The 17,598-nt window shown below is 39.6% G+C and overlaps 1 protein-coding gene across 5 annotated transcripts in view; it reads left to right on the top strand.

Annotated features, from left to right (window-relative positions):
• The window catches only part of PHF6 (PHD finger protein 6), a 46,733-nt gene extending 30,720 nt beyond the window's left edge, over positions 1-16,013 (top strand). For 2 of the 5 annotated variants that reach the window (XM_045068018.1, XM_004778410.3), the window contains 5 exons: positions 198-364; positions 523-666; positions 1,871-1,975; positions 4,565-4,698; positions 12,385-16,013. In XM_045068018.1, coding sequence (XP_044923953.1) covers positions 198-364; positions 523-666; positions 1,871-1,975; positions 4,565-4,698; positions 12,385-12,514 — 680 coding nt within the window. In that variant the 3' untranslated portion in view covers positions 12,515-16,013. Of the gene's footprint in view, positions 1-197; positions 365-522; positions 667-1,870; positions 1,976-4,564; positions 4,699-6,651; positions 7,006-12,384 lie in introns of those variants that run through there. The other 3 variants (XM_013048916.2, XM_004778409.3, XM_045068017.1) reach the window with 3 other exon arrangements.
• The last annotated feature ends 1,585 nt before the right edge of the window (positions 16,014-17,598 follow it).

Genomic DNA, 17,598 nt, shown 5'->3' with positions numbered 1-17,598 from the left:
AAAGCTATGTTTTTATATTCAATTTTTGTTACATTTATGTGAAACATTAAGGTTGCTCTAGCGAGCATACCACAGACAATTTCCCTTCATCTCTGGAGGGGATTTCATTCTGAGGAGAAATGCATATTCTAAGGACCCATGAACAAATGTTCATTTTAAGATGAGTCCGTGTCAAGTTTTTGTTCATTTTTGAGCAGCTGACTTAGAAGAAAGTTTTAACGAACATGAATTGGAGCCCTCATCACCTAAAAGTAAAAAGAAAAGTCGCAAAGGAAGGCCACGAAAAACTAATTTTAAAGGGCTGTCGGAAGATACCAGGTCCACATCCTCCCATGGAACAGATGAAATGGAAAGTAGTTCCTACGTAAGTAGAAAAACGTGGGATTCTTTTTGTTGTACCACAAGTATTTCACTAAACCGTGTGTATAGGTAAAGCTCATCATTTGAAATGTTAACGAAGCTTGAAGGTACTGATAATATATTTTTAAGTTTTTTCTTTTTTTTTTTCTTTTGCATTTGCAGAGAGATAGGTCTCCACATAGAAGCAGCCCTAGTGACACCAGGCCTAAATGTGGATTTTGTCATGTAGGAGAGGAAGAAAACGAAGCAAGAGGAAAGCTGCATATATTTAATGCCAAGAAGGCAGCTGCACATTATAAGTGCATGGTAAGCATGGTTCTTTTCATGTGCTTTTAAACCCAGGTTTTTTGGAAAGGCTTTTAGCTAGTAACCAAATAGGGCACTTTTCTCTCCAGCGTAAGTGGTATAGAATTAGGAATAGTATATCCTGTAGTTCCATATCCTCTTAGACCTTAGGATTTTAAAAATAAAGACTTTATGATTTAGTAAGATCTAAAGGAGTCCTAATTATAGTTCCCATATTCTAGATAATGACAGTTAACTATTTTGTGACTGTACACCTTTGCGCTTTATAAACTTGTGATGGAAGATACACATTTGGCCTCCCCTGTAGCCCAGGTCGTGTCTGTGTGATTGTCCCCCCTGCCGTCACTTATGAGCCTCTCCCGTAACAGACTTTTAATTCCTTAAAGAGAGGAACTGTGCTTGATCTTTGCGTCCTTAGATCCGGGTCTGACTTACAGGATACATAAACATTTTTGAATTTGATTGTATTCAGTTATTCATCCCATTTATGGTTAGGTTTTTTAAATTGAATTTATTATATCCGGAGTTCTTGGCCAGAGATGTGTATCAGATTTGCCTGGGGAGCTTTTTCCAAAATACACACCCCTGGAGTATATCCCAGAACTGTCTAGTCTAAAAAAAATATCCCCAGGTAATTCTGATCTACGTCTGTGGCTGAAATTTGCCAGTTTAAACTATTTTTTAAAACTTTGTGGAAACATAAAACAATGGAGACGACTGGGTAACATTGTTGAAATCTGCATCGTTGAATGAAATATTTAATCTTGGGTCCACACTGGCAACATTAGTTTTGATTTATTTTCCTTTTTTTAAATTAAGGATTTATTTATTAGAGAGAGAGAGAAAGAGAAAACACATGCACGCGAAGGGGCAGAGAGACAGGGAGAAAAGCAGACTCCCCACGCAGTGCGGAGCCCCACACAGGGCTCGATCCCATGACCCGGAGATCATGGCCTGAGCTGAAACCAAGAGCCGGAAGCTTAACCAACTGCACCACCCAGGCGCCCCTGTTGTCCTTATTTTGGATTATATTTTAATCAGACATGTGAATGTGTTAAAAATACTGGAGTTGATACTTGATTTTTAAAGAAAAGTTCTCTTTCTCAGGATACTGAAGTTGTAGAACACATTTGTTATTCCATTGTTTAATCTTTTTCTCACAAGGGTTCTGAACATTAAATATTCCTGCATTTTTCTTTCCTAGTTATTTTCTTCTGGCACAGTCCAGCTCACAACAACATCAAGAGCAGAATTTGGAGATTTTGATATTAAAACTGTACTTCAGGAGATTAAGCGAGGAAAAAGAATGGTCTGTGGTTTTATATTTATGCTATGCAACGTTACTCTTCTGACTTTCTGCTTTAAATTTAGAACGCATCTCAAATTTATCCAGTCATTAAAACATCTAATCTAAAGTAGTTCATATGTTAAAGCAAGTATATATTTGACTTATTTGTAATACAATAAAGGATGCTGATGTTTCTGGAACTTACTCCTCTATGTAACTTCAGTACCTAAGAGAATTACACTGAGATTTATATTTCAGGGTATCTGAGAGTCTTTTAATAAAATAAATGAAGATGTGAATGTGACACACCTTACTAAGTTTAAAATGTTAATATTATTTCAGCTTGCTTAAAGAACAGTTCCATAATCCTAATAGATCATTGGGAACTTCCCCATGTTGTTCATTATTTTTTTTTCTTTTTCTTTTTTTTTCAAATAAAAGGAAAAGATTTTTTTCAGAGCCTTCTGTTTAGTTAACGTTCACATACACAGTTATGTCTCTTAAAATGTTTACCATAGCTTTAAAGTTTTCTTTATAAACTGTGCCTAAGTCTCATGTTTTTAAACATACTGAATTACTAATAAATAGCTTTAAGAAATATTGGCATCTTTATTGATTACTTACTCCTTTACAGTTGATAAATATTATAAAATGTCAATGGAATGCTAAATCTTTTAAGACCTCAACTGTCTCTAGAGATGACCTGAATTAAAAAAATTTTTTATTGTGAAAATTTTCAAACATCTCAAAATTAGAAAGACTAGTAACACACGTCTGTCCATCACCTTGACCCTTCAGTTATCAAGAGCTTGCGGCACTCGCTTCATCTCTGCCTTTTATTCTTGTTGCTTGAAGTGTTTTAAAGCAGAGCTGAGACTTCTTATCATTTCACCTCTACATTATGTCAGTATGTATCTCCTCAAAGTTGGGCATTTTCTTACCTAACCACAATGTCATCACACCTTACGAATTAACATTGAGTTCTCAGTGTTATTTAATACCCAGTTCGTATTTGTATCTCCCCAATTGTCTCAAAAGTACCTTTTTAAAGTCAATTCGTGTGACTCAGTATCCAAAGGAGGATCGCCCATTCCATTTGGTGGTTCTGTATCCTTGATGTAACAACCTAGGGCACTTCCCTCTCTCCTTGTCTTTGTTGTGTCTGTTTTTGTTTTGTCGTATGCCATTGGCTTGTTGAAGAAAATGAATGAATTGTCCTGTAGACAATATCCCATGCCCCATATGTTTTATCTGTCTGCTTATTCATGATGCCATTTAACTTGTCCCTCTGTCCACCAGATTTTCTTTTAAAGTGGAAGTTAGATGTAAAGGCTTGATTAGATTCAGTGTCAAGATTTTGGGGGGTAAGAATACCCACGGGTAGGACTCTGCCATCCGTATTTTATCACATCAGACTAGTCGTAATGTCTGATCCTTGGATTCAGGAGGTGAGTCTACTCCCTCCCCCCTCTGTTGTGAAGTTCCCCTTCAGTGTCTCATCTAGTGGTTTGCCATGTTGGTGAGCTTTATGTGAATCCATTAGAGATGCCCCTTTCTTTGTGGAGCTGCATTTCTGAAGGTGTGAAGATCGTTGATGTGATCTGTCCCCCTTAAATCCAGTTTCTGTTTTGATACTTCGATTACTCTCGTAATAATGAAACTCCTTTGAATCAGAATGTAGAATCCTAAAAAAATATAAGGGAAAAATCTCTTCGGCTTACCGTACCAAGCAGTGTTGTCGTGTCATACAGCTGCGGTCCAAGTAGGTGACTAGTGTAACAGTTCAGTCCTTCTGGTCAACTCATTCACCTCTGCCCGGTTGAATGTTCATGCAAACACCAAACTAGCACTTTCCCAAGTGTGCTCCAAAGGAAAGTAGTCCGACAAGATGCCCCCCCCAACCGTCCAAAAATATAAGGGCATCTAGAGTTCAGTAATTTGGGAACTGTTTACTGTACCCTCTTTCTTGCAGAAAGGCTGTGAGACGTTCTGCAGTCAAGCAGTCTGTTTAAAACTAGCATTCCTCACACTTACTTGACTGTGAAACCCTTTTGTCAACAACCACCTTTGAATCTCAGAACATTCTTGAGGCAAAGCTGGCTGACCGAGGCCAAGACGCGATGTTTTGAAAAGATTTCAGCCCCTTCAGTCTCCCTCTGCCCTTTTACCTACTTGGTAGCAATCCCTCTTGGTGGCGAATTGCTTTCCTGTCTTCTCATTCTTCAGTCATCACAGGAAAGGAACTGGTTCCAGGGAGCAGAAGAAGCCAACCACTAAAGTAACAGAATCTAATTCTTTTTGTGTTTGGCGGTATTGAGGAGTGTCTTATTTATGTTTGGATGTCAGATCTTCGAAGGTTAGTATAGGTAAATAATGGAAGCATCAGGGAGGGACTTAATATCAGAAAGTCTATCAAAGTATGGTTTAACTTGCGGCATGATTTAACAGATCTGCTAAACACTAAGTTCACTGTACTGTTTTTCCGTAGAAAACTGGCTGTTTTCTTTGTAAACTAGAATGTGTGGCTGAAATATGGCTAAAATAGAATAAATAAGGTTGCAAAAACTTTGAAATACTGCTTATGATCATTCTTTCTCTTCCCTTAAACAGAAATGTACACTTTGCAGTCAGCCCGGTGCTACTATTGGATGTGAAATAAAAGCCTGTGTTAAGACTTACCATTACCACTGTGGAGTACAAGACAAAGCTAAATACATTGAAAATATGTCACGAGGAATTTACAAGTAAGAGAACAACAATTGTCCATTTGCCTAAACTTGTCAGTAAGTAATTGCCCTTAAATAGATGGCATTAGTTTACTTGGTCATGATTCCTAGGTGGTATTTAGCCAAGCGTAGAATACTTAGGACCCTTATATATAAAGAAACAAGTACTACGATTGGCGTTTTCCTCTGACTACACATCCCTGGATTCGCATTCATTCGGCTAGTATGCATCATGCTTACCAAATGCCAGGTTTTGTGCTGGGAGCTGGGCATACAAGAATGATCAGTGGGGGCGCCTGGGTGGCTCGGACAGTTCAGCCTCTGCCTTCGGCTCAGGTCATGATCCCACCATTCTGGGATCAAGCCCCGCATGAGCCCCGCATGAGCCCCGCATCAGGCTCCCTGCTGAGCAGGGAGCCTGCTTCTCCTCCAGCTCCCCCTGCTCGTGTTCCCTCTCTCACTCACTCTCTTTGTGTCTCTGTCAAATGAATAAATAAAATCTTTTTTAAAAAAATAGAGTGATCAGTAGAGGCACAAGCTACGTTCCCGTGAAGCCTGTAGTCTAGTGGGAGAGCCATATTAATTAAATGAGCACATAAATAAATCTACAATTACAATCTACTTAAGTGCTGGAAAGGATCCATTACAAAGCACTACAAGAGAGCCAGCAAGGGAGGACCTGACTCATAGTCTGTACTGCAGAGTGTTTAGGAATTTCCTTAATGAAATAGAGCTCGAGCTGAAGAGCTTCATCTTCTTGGGTGAAGGTCAGGGTGGGCATTGGGACGGTGTCCTTGGCAGAAGGAACAGCACACGCCAAGACCCGAAGTTGGGACAGAAGCAAGGGTGCAGATGGGAAGGTGAGTTGGGAGGCTCCTGCTCAGGGTCCAGGTGAGGGTTCGTGGTAGCTTAGAAGCAGGTGCATTTGTGAAACAGAAGGCCAGAGACCCTCTTAAGCCTGTGATGAAGGCACAAGGTTTGGAGATTTGGGATGACATGTTACCTTCTGTTTTCTGGGTCTTTCATATCCGTGCGCATCTATAATGGTTCCATTTGTTTGCTTGAATGACAAGAAGTTGGTGGGGATCCGTGGATTTTTCGACTTGCCTTTGCGAGTTGTAAAGCACTTCCTTACATTCCCAGGATGCAGTAGGCCAATGAGTAAACACCCTACTGGCCCGTATACAAAGTAGTTTATACAGACAGCCGCCATGCATTTGGGTAACTGGATGAGGCGCGAGGGCTGTATTATAAAATTTGCCAAACTCTGTTTAATAATAAAGGCAGAGCTGTTTTTCAAGTGAGTTCTATCAAGCCTTTAAGGAACAGAGAATTCCAGTACTATTTAAAGAGGTCGAGCGCATAGCAGAGATGAAAGACTTGGTTCATTCCTTAAAACTTTGCATAACTGAGAGACCAAACCTGACAAAGATAGCATTTAAAACAAAAGCAAATAAGAAAGCTATAGACCAGTCTCACTGTTATAAATAATATACCAAAGTCCTAATAAAATGTTAGAACATTAAATGCAGTGCTGTCTTCTAACAATTTGAAGACTGTTCAGAATTAGGAAATCTATTAATGTGATCCATTGCCATTAACAGAGAAAGAAAAATCCTATCACCTTCCTGGTGGATGGTGAAAAGGCATTTCATAGCATTCAAGACCCATTTCTGAACTTTAAAGTGCAGTACCAAGGGTCCCCGTGGGAAGCGGGGGGCCCTGATGGAGCATTTATGAGAAGACAACAGCGAAGTGTTAAAGGGACAGTGGTTCTTAACCAGGGCTGAGCCTCGAACCACCTGAGGGTGGATAGGGCCCTCTTTAAAAATGTTCGTGCCTGGGCCCCAGAGATTTTAAACTCAGTGGATTGAGGCCCAAACCATGTTTTTCGATGACTCTCCAGGTTATTCTCAAGTTCATCTGTAACTGAGAACCACTATACTACCAACTACCAATGTTACTTTTCAGCGTTCTTCTGGAGGGTTAAGCCGCTGCAACAAGAGAAGGAAGAAAAATGTCTAATAAATACCATGAAGGAGCAAAATAAAATTGTCAGTATTTGTTATTGATGTCATTGTCTACCAAGAAAATCCAAAGGGACCAACTCCATTTACTAAAATTAATAAGAGCTCAGTAAGGTTGCTGACTATGAGATGAAGTTTTAAAAACAGCTCCAATAACAACTAGTTAGAAAATAGCAAGGAAAAACGTCACCCTCTACCCGTTGCCCACAGACATTCGCACACCACAGTTGAACCTTTAAAACAAACAAACAAAAAAAACCCAGTGTTTTACATGGGACCCACATGGATAGTAAAATGTATTATGTTCCCTGATGGAAAGTTACTCAACACTGAAAGATACCTGTTCTTCTCAAATTAATCTATACATCAAGTATAATTTTGATGAAATATAAAATGTTGATGTTTTAATCTAGAAGAGTGAGTGGGTTATTATTTTCTACTGGTAATGATTAAGTTCCCTTATGAACAGGGAAGAACTAGAGGCTTAAACAAGATAGAAATTTGTTTCTCCCTGCAAGATGTCCCAAGGAGTGCAGTCCAATGTGTTAGCCTCTTCTCTGTGTCATCCGAGACCCGGATTACCATGTTTCTGCTCTCATCCGCGGGGTGTCCTTCCGGAGCCGTAGGAAAGCGGAAGGACGAAGTGGCAGTTCCTCCAGCTGACGGGTCTTTAATCGTCCTTCCAGGAGGTTCCACACACACTTCTGCTCAGCATCTCATTAGCCAGAATTCAGTCACCTCTCCAGCAGGGGCTGGGAAATGCACCCCTGGTGGGTACCAGGCTACCCAAATCTGCTTCAGTGCTACCAAGGGAAGAGGGGAAAGTAGGTCCTGGGGTTGTGGACTAGTCTTTATTACGTGCAGCCAAGAACAAGTTTAATGAGATCAAGAGGGGAGATCACCTATTAGCTATCAAACCCACTCACCCAGTAATTAAACTGGTACTGGCACAGTGACAAAGATCACAGGAAACTGATCCATGTCTTTGCTGGGTAATTTCGGTGGTTCTAGATCTGTGGAGACAGGATGGATTGATTATTCAGTATCTGATCTCTGTACAGTTTATATAATTGGCTCAATTTAGGAAACAGTTTGAATCCTTACCTCAGACTGTACCCCAGGAATACCTCCTGGGCTTTAAAAATCGAACCCTAAGTAAAACAGAAAATGTAGGAGAAATTTTCTAGAATCTCTTTGAGTACAGATGACCTTTCTAAACGTGTTAGGAAACTTGGAATTTTTGACTACATTAAAATTCGGCTAAAAAGAACTCCAAATCCTTGAGAGAAAGAACCCAGTTTAGGGGGGATAAAATGGGTGAAGAACATGAAAAGGCAGTTTATAGGAGAACTAGCCGGGGGTTATAAGCATGTGAAAAGCCACTCCCCCTTAGTAATGAAAGAAATGCAAATTAAACAAGATCTTACTAGTTTTTGCCTATCTGATGGGCAAAGATGAGTAGGATTCACCTGTTGACCAGGTTCTGGAGACCTGGTATTTGCATTTGATAGTGAATTAGAATGTAACTTACAATTTAGGAGAGCAATTTAGCATTGGAGACCACGGCCTTTAAGAAAATAATGCATTTTGCTACTGGTATGCGTAGTAGGGATTTCTGCCAGGGAAGCAAGAAAACAGCTCAAAGATGTATGCGCACGCAGTTCCGTTGCCCCGTGAAGGATAGCCGCACTACCCACTAGGGCACCCTGTTGACGCACCTGTGCTGGGATTGGCGTGATTAGCGCAGATGGCATCAGTCAGCTTGGGGATAGAGACAGGAAGCGCAGCTGGCCGGCAGGGCAACATCTGCTGCCTCGAGAGAGTGCTTGCGGTACGCGGGCGGCGCAGGCCCAGTAAGTTTGGATTCGAGCTGTGGGTGGGGCCACAGGGGATCCCCCGGCCCCCGGCCCCCCCCCCCCCCCCGTCTTAAAAGCTGCTTACCCCATTGAGCCAGCACCTGTTACGGGATAGTCGTCTAGGCATAGGGCATTTTCAGGTCACACCACACAGGGCCAGAGAGCCGGCTCATCAGAGTAGAATTCTCCTGAGCCGTCTCCCATCTACCAGGTGGAAGGGGCGGGGGCGGCTTAGTAAAGAAGCAGACGCACCGTGCCAGTTTTGGCGCAGTTGCCAAGGGAATAACCGCTAGAGTTAACCAAAGGTGAAATGGGAAAGGAATTTTTTTACCCTTTAACCCACAACAGCAAAAATCAAGCCCAAAACAATGTCTATCAAGAGACTCAAGTTTTAGTAGGTGCATTTAATGGAATACTATGCAGCAATGAAAGACTGAAGTCGATCCATGTGGAGAGTCATGGAGAGGTGTTCTGGGGTCGAGAAAGGTGAAGCAATCGAGTTGTGTGACCTGTTCTGGCATATAAAAAACACACATGTACAAGATACGTGTCTGTGTTCATAAACGTACTTTACCAGTTGTTACCTCATTCACTGCATGGAGATGGGAGAGAAGCAATTTTCTTTATACAACTTACTGTTCGGCAGTTTCATATTTATATAGTTCAGTGGCTGAATATTTTTATAAGCAGTCCGTTATTTAAAGTGGCATTAAGATTTAAAAACAGGCCCGTGCTAAACATCTAAAATCAGATATGTGGAAAATTCTTGTATTTAAATTTCAGCTCCATTTACATACTGTAATATTTACCCATTTTCACTTTGAGGGGGAAAAAAATGGAAAATAAAGATAAGGGGAAAAGGCCTAATGTGAACTTCAATTCTACCAGCAGAGAGAATTTTAAATCTTCCAGGATATTTTCTAGACATGTATGTGATTGTGTATGTACATTTATTCATAAAAAGATCTTATATATGCTTTTGTAATCTGTCTTCCACTTGCTATATCTGAGACATTTTTCTGTGACATTAAACAGTTTTATATCACCATTTTAATGGTTGCATAGTATTCCATTGTACGGGTCTATCAGTGTAATCAGTTCCTTTTTTAGACATTCAGATGGTTTTTAATCTTTAGCTATTAAGAAACCACGTTGCAGTGACCGTCTCTAAAGAAAATATTTACACCAGAATCCACAGTGATTTGAATTACTTTTTATTTTTTCACATTGAAATTTGTTTCTGAAATCTGCTTATGGTGCGGATTCCAGATTTCGTTCATAGAGACTGTTGAGTTCAAATGAGTCCGTGTGCAAGTAGTTCGGGGATAGAAGAACGCACAAATAGGAAATGCAAGGAGAAATACTTCTGAATGAAGTGGCTTCCCTCTCCGGCATGTGGCTTTCCTTCTTTACTGGCTCCTTCTGGATCCTGAATATATTCATTAAATTATTACATTAATCTATACATTAGATTAAATGTATTTGTTCCTTAAGAAGGTGAGGGAAGATTCCATACATAGTTTCTCTGCTTATCCTGTTTTATTGTCTCTGTTGTATTACTAAAATTTTAAAAATATGTATGTTTAAAAAGTGAGTTCCCCACCATAAAAAAGTAAATTATGTGACAGGGATCTTGTTTGACAGGATGTCACCTGTGGTCTTGGTGTCTAGATTGGCAAAGGACACGTAATGGGCCTATGGGAGTGAAAAGTGATGCCATAAAAAGATTAAAATCTGTTTTAACAACTAAGGGCTCTTACTGAAATTTTTCAAAAGTATACAAAAATAGGATACTGTAGCCGCTCCCCATCTAAGCAGCTCCCGAGTTACTGCCACACTTGCTTTCATCTACTGTTTTTTTCTTTTTGCTGAAGCAGAATCCCACACCTCTTGTCAGTGTGTCCCTACATACATCAGGATCACTATGCATTACCACACTTTGTAAAAATCAGCAGGAAGTTCTTAGTGTCATCTCCCAAGTCCACATTCACATTTCCCCAGTTGTCTTAGAAATGCCTTTCCAGACCCAATTTGTTCAAATCTCAATACATACAAGGCCCATACACTGCATTTAATGAATATGTCTGGTAAGTCTCTCAAAATAGAGCAATCCCCACTCCATCCCGCCTTCCCCCCTATTTTTGCAGAACCCTGATAAGTCGTCCTGTGAAAGCCCCACCTTCTAGATTGATTTTTTTGTCTTTTCATGATGCCATTCACCTTGTTCCTCTATCGTGTAATTTACAAGTTGGCTTAAAGGCTTAATTCAGGTTATACTTTGGAGGAAGCCACTTTATAGGTACACTATAAAGGAATTCACTCCTGATAATTTGAACTGAGGCTGTTGGTTTATTTTTAAGTGATTGCCAACATGTAGCATTTGAAGAATACAGATTCTCCATAGTTCTTTGGAAATCATTGAAAATGTTTTAAAAATTTAAAAATAAGCAAAACTAGGTTGGAAGTCAGTTGTTATTGTTGCTCCCCACCCCCCTCCCTGCCTTTTATTCTACTCACATGATAGAAACTCTTCATGTTAAAACTAGTTTTAGGTCATTTGTGTCAGAATTAGTATATGAATGTCTTACCTATTGCTGACCACAAGAGGGCACCCACTGAACATTTTTAAAGCATTGTTCCATCTTGTCTTGGTATATATAATTGACCTAAAACTGAGCTGATGTCAGCTCACCCATTGATTACGGTGGGGCGCTTAACTATAAAAACTATTGGTACATATACATTAATTGGCCTACCTACGCCCTTGTCCTAAATAACACGCATTGCTTTTTTTTTTTAATTAAAAACAATGAATGCCAAATAAACAGTGTATATACCCACATAAAAGGTTGTCAGAATAGCCAGACGTCAAACCACTCCAGAGGTTGTTTGCTGATTTTAAAGGAGGAAAACCTACTTGTACAATGGAAAAGTCTGGCTATCACCACCACTTTAACCAAATGATCCAACAGCATCACTAATAGTGGGGCATTCTGAAATTAACATGCCTCCTGAAGTGTGCAGGGTCCCCTCTCAAATATCCTGGACTCACAAGGAAAAGTTGAACCTAGAGTTAACCAAACCCTTAGACCTTATTTCCAGTTTATAGGAAATATGGGGTAAGAGAGAACCAAATGAAACAGGCCCACAGTTAGACAAATCCAGAATGGTACAGTTGAAAAGGTAGTTGGTCTAACTTTTCCCTAAAAGTCAATGTCATGGGGAAAAAAGAAGTTGGGAGGAGCCAGTCTAGATCAAGAGAGACCGAGCCAAATGAATGAATGAATGAATGAATAAAAATAGAGACCGAGCCAAATTGTTAGGGGGTTCATGAAGGGCCAGGACACAAATGATGAAATGACATTGTGGGGAGTTTGAATAAAAGTGTTTCATGTAATACGAGCAGAAAGCAGCAGTATCTATAGAGTTTATATTATGTCCTAAAATGTGCTTTTGAATTCTGTATCTGAAACGTAGAATTGGACTATTCGTCTACATACCTGCAAATTTATATGTTCAAGTAGGCTGGAAGCTTTATTTTTAATCTCAATGCGTAAAATGAGGAAATGTCTATATCTTTGGGCATACACGACAACTTTTATCCTAAACCACAGGTTTTATTTCAGATGAACTTTTTACGATCTCATTAATAGTGTGCTTTCCTATCATTCAGATAGAAATGGACGACCTGTAACTAATTGTAGCATTCTTTAAAAGCATAGCTATTTTAAGTGGGCACCAACCTCATCTATTAATGGCATAAATATATTCTCATCAACAGCGAAAAAACATTTTGAGATTTTTATCTTTCCTCATTGTAGACTGTACTGTAAAAATCATAGTGGGAATGATGAGAGAGATGAAGAAGATGAGGAACGAGAGAGTAAAAGCCGGGGAAAAGTAGAAATTGACCAGCAGCAACTAACTCAGCAGCAACTTAATGGAAACTAGGTATGAACGTTACGTGTGTCGGATCCGTTGTCGGGATACAGTACTCGCTGATAAATAACGTTGTTGGAGTAATGGTATATGCAGTATGATTTTTTAATGCTATTATGTTTAGTTCAGCATGTTACTAGAATGCTAAAGGATTGTGTAGGCTTGCATAGTTTTTTTTTTTTAACTAGCTGATTTTGTAACCGTAAAAACAAGCGATCTGCTTTATCAATCAGCGTAGCTGTAATGTCGAACCAGTAAGATGTTCTTGCTCCTCAGTAACTTGATTATTTATTGTGCTCCCCTCAAACATCATATTTTACAATTTTTTATCATCTTTTAAACAGGTTCATGGGACAGAGTTAGAAAACTGGGAATGAATAAGACATCCATAACTACTATTCTTTTTTCACTGTTTTCTAAAATCAAAAAGGGTTTGTCACTTTTTACTGCCCAACTCTTAGATCCTTCATTGAACTGCCTAAAAACGTCTTGTTTGTTTTATGAGCCTTCACTAGATGGCAGAATTTAACATGTTGATATTACTAGCTGTAGTTTGCAGTTTCTGGGAAGCAATCGAAACACTATTAACCCTGTGTATAGTGTCAACAGTTAAAGCAGACATTGAAATGAAGTAAGCTATATTTCTGGACTGAACAAAAGTTCTACTGTTTAGAGTGTCTAAGTTTGTTTAGTGGACTCATACTCAAGGGAAAGCATAAGCAAATTTCACTTTACAGTAACACGCCTCTGGGGGCAACACATGGGAATTTGTGATTTTCTTTTTTTTCACACTCAAGTCACGGAGGCTAGAAATGAAGAGAACCTTCTTTTTCTCTTGGCTTTGACAGCACATGCTAAAATCTCTTCCAGGAAGTGTGCTAAAGCTTTTCATTTCGTTCCTGTTAAAGTTGTTCTCACTGACCAGCATGCACTCGGGCAACTGGCGATGTTAAGTTGTGAGCTCCGGTGCTTACGCCAAAATTCCCTTGACAGTAAACCTCTTCTCTTATCATGTCCTACAAAGAGCTTCTAGCAAAATGATTGGATCCTTTCAAGTTTAAACTAAGATTTGGCAGCAGCAAATTAAACCTCTTTAAGATTGAAAGGGTTACCACTCACGAAGGACTTCAGCCACCATGTCTGAAACTGGTTTCTCTCAGGTGCCGTGTGGTGTGGAACACTTCATATATTGGCCCAAAGTACACGAGGAGGTCTCAGCCGCTGTTGGAATTAAAAAAAAAAAAAGTCTGCATAAAACAGTATTTATTTTTCATTTTGTGACCACTATTTTTTAAAAAATTATTTAATACTTCTCATGTTTTCATGCATTGCTTTGCTTATCTGTTGACTAGGCTTTCGGTGCCCTACGTGTTTTGTTTTTTCCTGGTAGGGCTCGGTGGTATTTTCTTAATCATCAGAGTTGTTTATCGAAGCCTAAGAATGCAGCTGTTTAGAAAGGATTTTCACACTGGCATTTCCAGCTAGGGATATTTTCTTCCACTTACCTGCTGAAGCACATTTATGTATTTCTTTATGGCAAAACCAAAAAACTTTAGTTGTGGTCTGCCTAATATTACCATAGCACCTCAGTACCAAGGGTAGGGACTCTGATTTCTGAATTCTTCGTTAACCTACCACATTAAAGCAAATCAGCAAATAAGAAATAATATGTTAACTTGACTGTACATCATGATATTCTGCAGCTTATGGAGAAGCGTTTTTAAAATGTAACAGGTGGAAAATTACACTGTGCTTAATGACTGATTTTTTTTAACTGCTAGTCCCTTAAGGTCACATTTGTCGAGTGTGTTATTTACACATTCACTTCAATCAAGGGACTCAATGATTGCTTTATTTTAACCATCTTTTATTATTTTTAGAAGGAAACTAGCTTTAGTGGGGTTGCCCTATGTGTTTTTCTCTTTTTGCTCTAAATATGCCATTGGGCTTTTGTGTGTGTGTGTATGTGATGAATTTTCAAAATTCACCATGACTTGAAGTGCAACGACAGATCTAGATGTTTGTTTACCGAGCTATGTGACTTTTCCCAAAGGATCTGTACTTTATTTCCTTACAACAGCTTGAAACCTGTTATTTTAAAATCTTCGAATCACTGTGTCTTGATCATTTTTACATTGTGTGCCATAGACTTACCCGTGGAACAGTAGGGCACCTTCATTTTCGGACAACTACTGTAATTATGTTTTTAGGAAAAATGGAAGGTGCCGGGGTAATAGTGGCCAGCCAATGATCATATCATAGACTTCACATACTGTAGTTATTAGTCAATGGATTTGTTATGTAATCAAGTGCGTCAATTCCTCTGGGTGTCTTCACCCCTTTCTCTGCCACTAGCAACCAGAATAGCACTTTACCTTTTGGTTGGCTAGAATTAAGTGGCTGGCTACCTATTTTTCTCACTGTGGTGTGATTGGCTAAACAGTCTTTCATTCAAAGTTGAAATGTAAACTGAAGTCACATGAAAAATCACCTTTGGTTGTAAACCTCCAATACTTTGATTCTCCATCCATGTTTTCGTCACATGCTGAGTAAAAAGTGCCTTACAATGTAAAAATTGTACAGTACTTATGTTCCCAAGTAGAGTCATCATCTTCTGGGTAGTAATTACATTGTGGTATGAATATTTAGGAAAATGGACCTCAGCAGTGTATTTACTGTTCATCTCTTAAGTCCTTAACTGTAGTTTTAATAAGCATGACATTATTTGATAAGTATATAACATGTACATCCTTTCAAAAAAATACTGCCATGACTGTCTTTTACGCATATTTTAGCTTGAAATTTCAGAGCGTCTTTTCTTTCTTTCCTTTCTTCCCCCCTCTTCTTTTTTGTTCTGTTTTCGTTATTGATATTCAACAGTGTAATCTTTGCAAGCGTATATTGAAGATTATTCTGGAGCATTTATTGCCTTACCAGAACTGTTAGTAAGAAATGTTCTTTAGCGTAGAAAGATAGACTTGAGTTTCTATACTTTAATAAGAGCTCTTTGTTCCTGGGGGGCGGGGTGGGGTGGGGTGTGAATTTTACTTTCATCTCAATTTATTAAAAACCCACAGCTGAAATAGATTTTATTTCAAAGATCAGCAATTTTAGAATTTCAGATAGTACTTGCTCAGGAGTACACGCTACTCAAGATATTAAGAGAGTAACAAGCTATGTAGATCTACTGTTGAATCAGAATCTATGTACTTGAACAAATGTGTGAATCTTAAATATCTCAAAGAAAAAGAAATGTGTTCTAGAATGTTGTTGCTTTTTTGAAAAGCACTAAAGGTTAGACCAAGGTATGCAGTTTTGTTCTAACAGGCATTTAGGTTCGTTGTAAAGATAAGGAATGCATTATGGGTCAAAATCAAACATTCCTCTCATGTTATGTATATTTTGTTCCTGTTATATTGGCTTTATTTTCAAAATGGTAGTTTGTAGTATTAGTTTCCTTTTCTTGGTATCCTTGCATATACTATTCATTCAATAAATGAGTTACGACTTTCATGTTTGTACGCTTGTCTTTTTTGTGAGAGGGTCTAATGACGCGCACAGCGACAATAGGACGGTGTTCCCTTTAGTCTTAGAGACGAGATGCCTACTTGGCGTAGGAACTGGCGGTCAGAAAGTGCATTCGAGTCCAGTTCAAGGCGTCACAGCACAGAGGTTTCACCATGGAGAGAACCGGCAGTCTGCCGGGTACAGCAGAAGCGCGTGACTCCTCGCTGCTCTTATTATTACGTGATTCGGGGAGAACCCTGGCTTCTACTGGGTCCTTGGAACCTAGGTAGAAGGTGCTTTTGAAAAATAAGCCAAAACTCCTAGTGTGGTTTATCTGCTTGGTAATAAGGGTGAAGGGATTCCAACTTACGAATTTAACCCTTCTCCTGGACAGCTGACTTCTAGTAGCGCGCTCGTACAGTGAGGTACGTGTAGCCAGGGCGGAAAGCAGTTTTCAGTCAGTGGAACGTGCTCGTTCCATACAGAAAAGTCCTCACCTGCATTCCTACTCGAGAGGAAAAAAAATTACGGAACAGGTTCCGATTAACACCAGAACTGTGGGACGGCGTGCCTGACTGCAGACATTACCTAGTCGTGCTTGGTGCGTGTGCTTAAAATATATTGCTTAGTTTCGTCTTTTGGGGTTTTTGTTTTTGTTTTTTTAAAGATTTTATTTATGTATTTGACAGACGGAGATCACAAGTAGGCAGAGAGGCAGGCGGGTGGGGGTGGGAAGCAGGCTCCCTGCTGAGCAGAGAGCCCGATATGGGCCTTGAACCCAGGACCCTGAGATCATGACCTGAGCTGAAGAAGGCAGAGGCTCAACCCACTGAACCACCCAGGTGCCCCGTTTTGTTTTTTTTTTTTTAATTTAAGATTGTATCTAAAAAGAAATTATTTTTAAGTAATCCCTACACCCGAGGTGGAGCTCGAACTCAGAACCCCAAGATTAGGAGTTGCACACTCTATATCCCCTGAGCCAGCCAGGCCTCCCTATTACTTTATTTCATTTTTATTACCACCATAAAGACCTAGAGAAGGGAGATTCTGTGCTTTTCTTCAGCTAACTGAAACTATTGGCAGCTGGGGGCTTTGGGGGGGGGGTTTGTTCTCCTTTTCCAGCTTCAGTCATCAGCAGGTGCTGAGGTCATTCTAACGTATGAAACTGGTAGAATTTCCTAGGAAAATTCTATGGCCAGCAAAGGGCTGGTCCATCTTTTTTAGGGAAAACCCTCCTTATTTATGTATCAGAGTCCTCAACTGCAGAGACGGTGCTGCTTTGTAGATCAACCAACGTTCACATAATTTTGCCTTGTTTAGATAATGAGGCATCTGGACATTAAGGACCTAAAGCAAAAATGCATTCTTGATTTCTGTTCAGGGGGTGGAAACTAGAAAGTCACTTAGGAAAGTAAGCAGCCATGTTCTGTACGTGGTCAGTGTACTGAAGTCATTTAGACCTGGATCTTTGTCAAAAGATAGGAGGTCCATAAACACCCAGATTATGCCTTTGTCTCTACCTCTCTGTGACTCTAAGTGTGTTTTTACAGTGGGGGTGGGGGCAGTGCCAGGGAGATAGGGAAGATGAT

Source organism: Mustela putorius, unplaced genomic scaffold, assembly GCF_011764305.1.
Source record: "Mustela putorius furo isolate JIRA1106 unplaced genomic scaffold, ASM1176430v1.1 tig00003899_pilon_pilon_pilon, whole genome shotgun sequence".
Lineage (NCBI taxonomy): Eukaryota > Metazoa > Chordata > Mammalia > Carnivora > Mustelidae > Mustela > Mustela putorius.
Note: the sequence above shows the minus strand (reverse complement) of the source record. Positions and strands in the feature narration are given on the sequence as shown.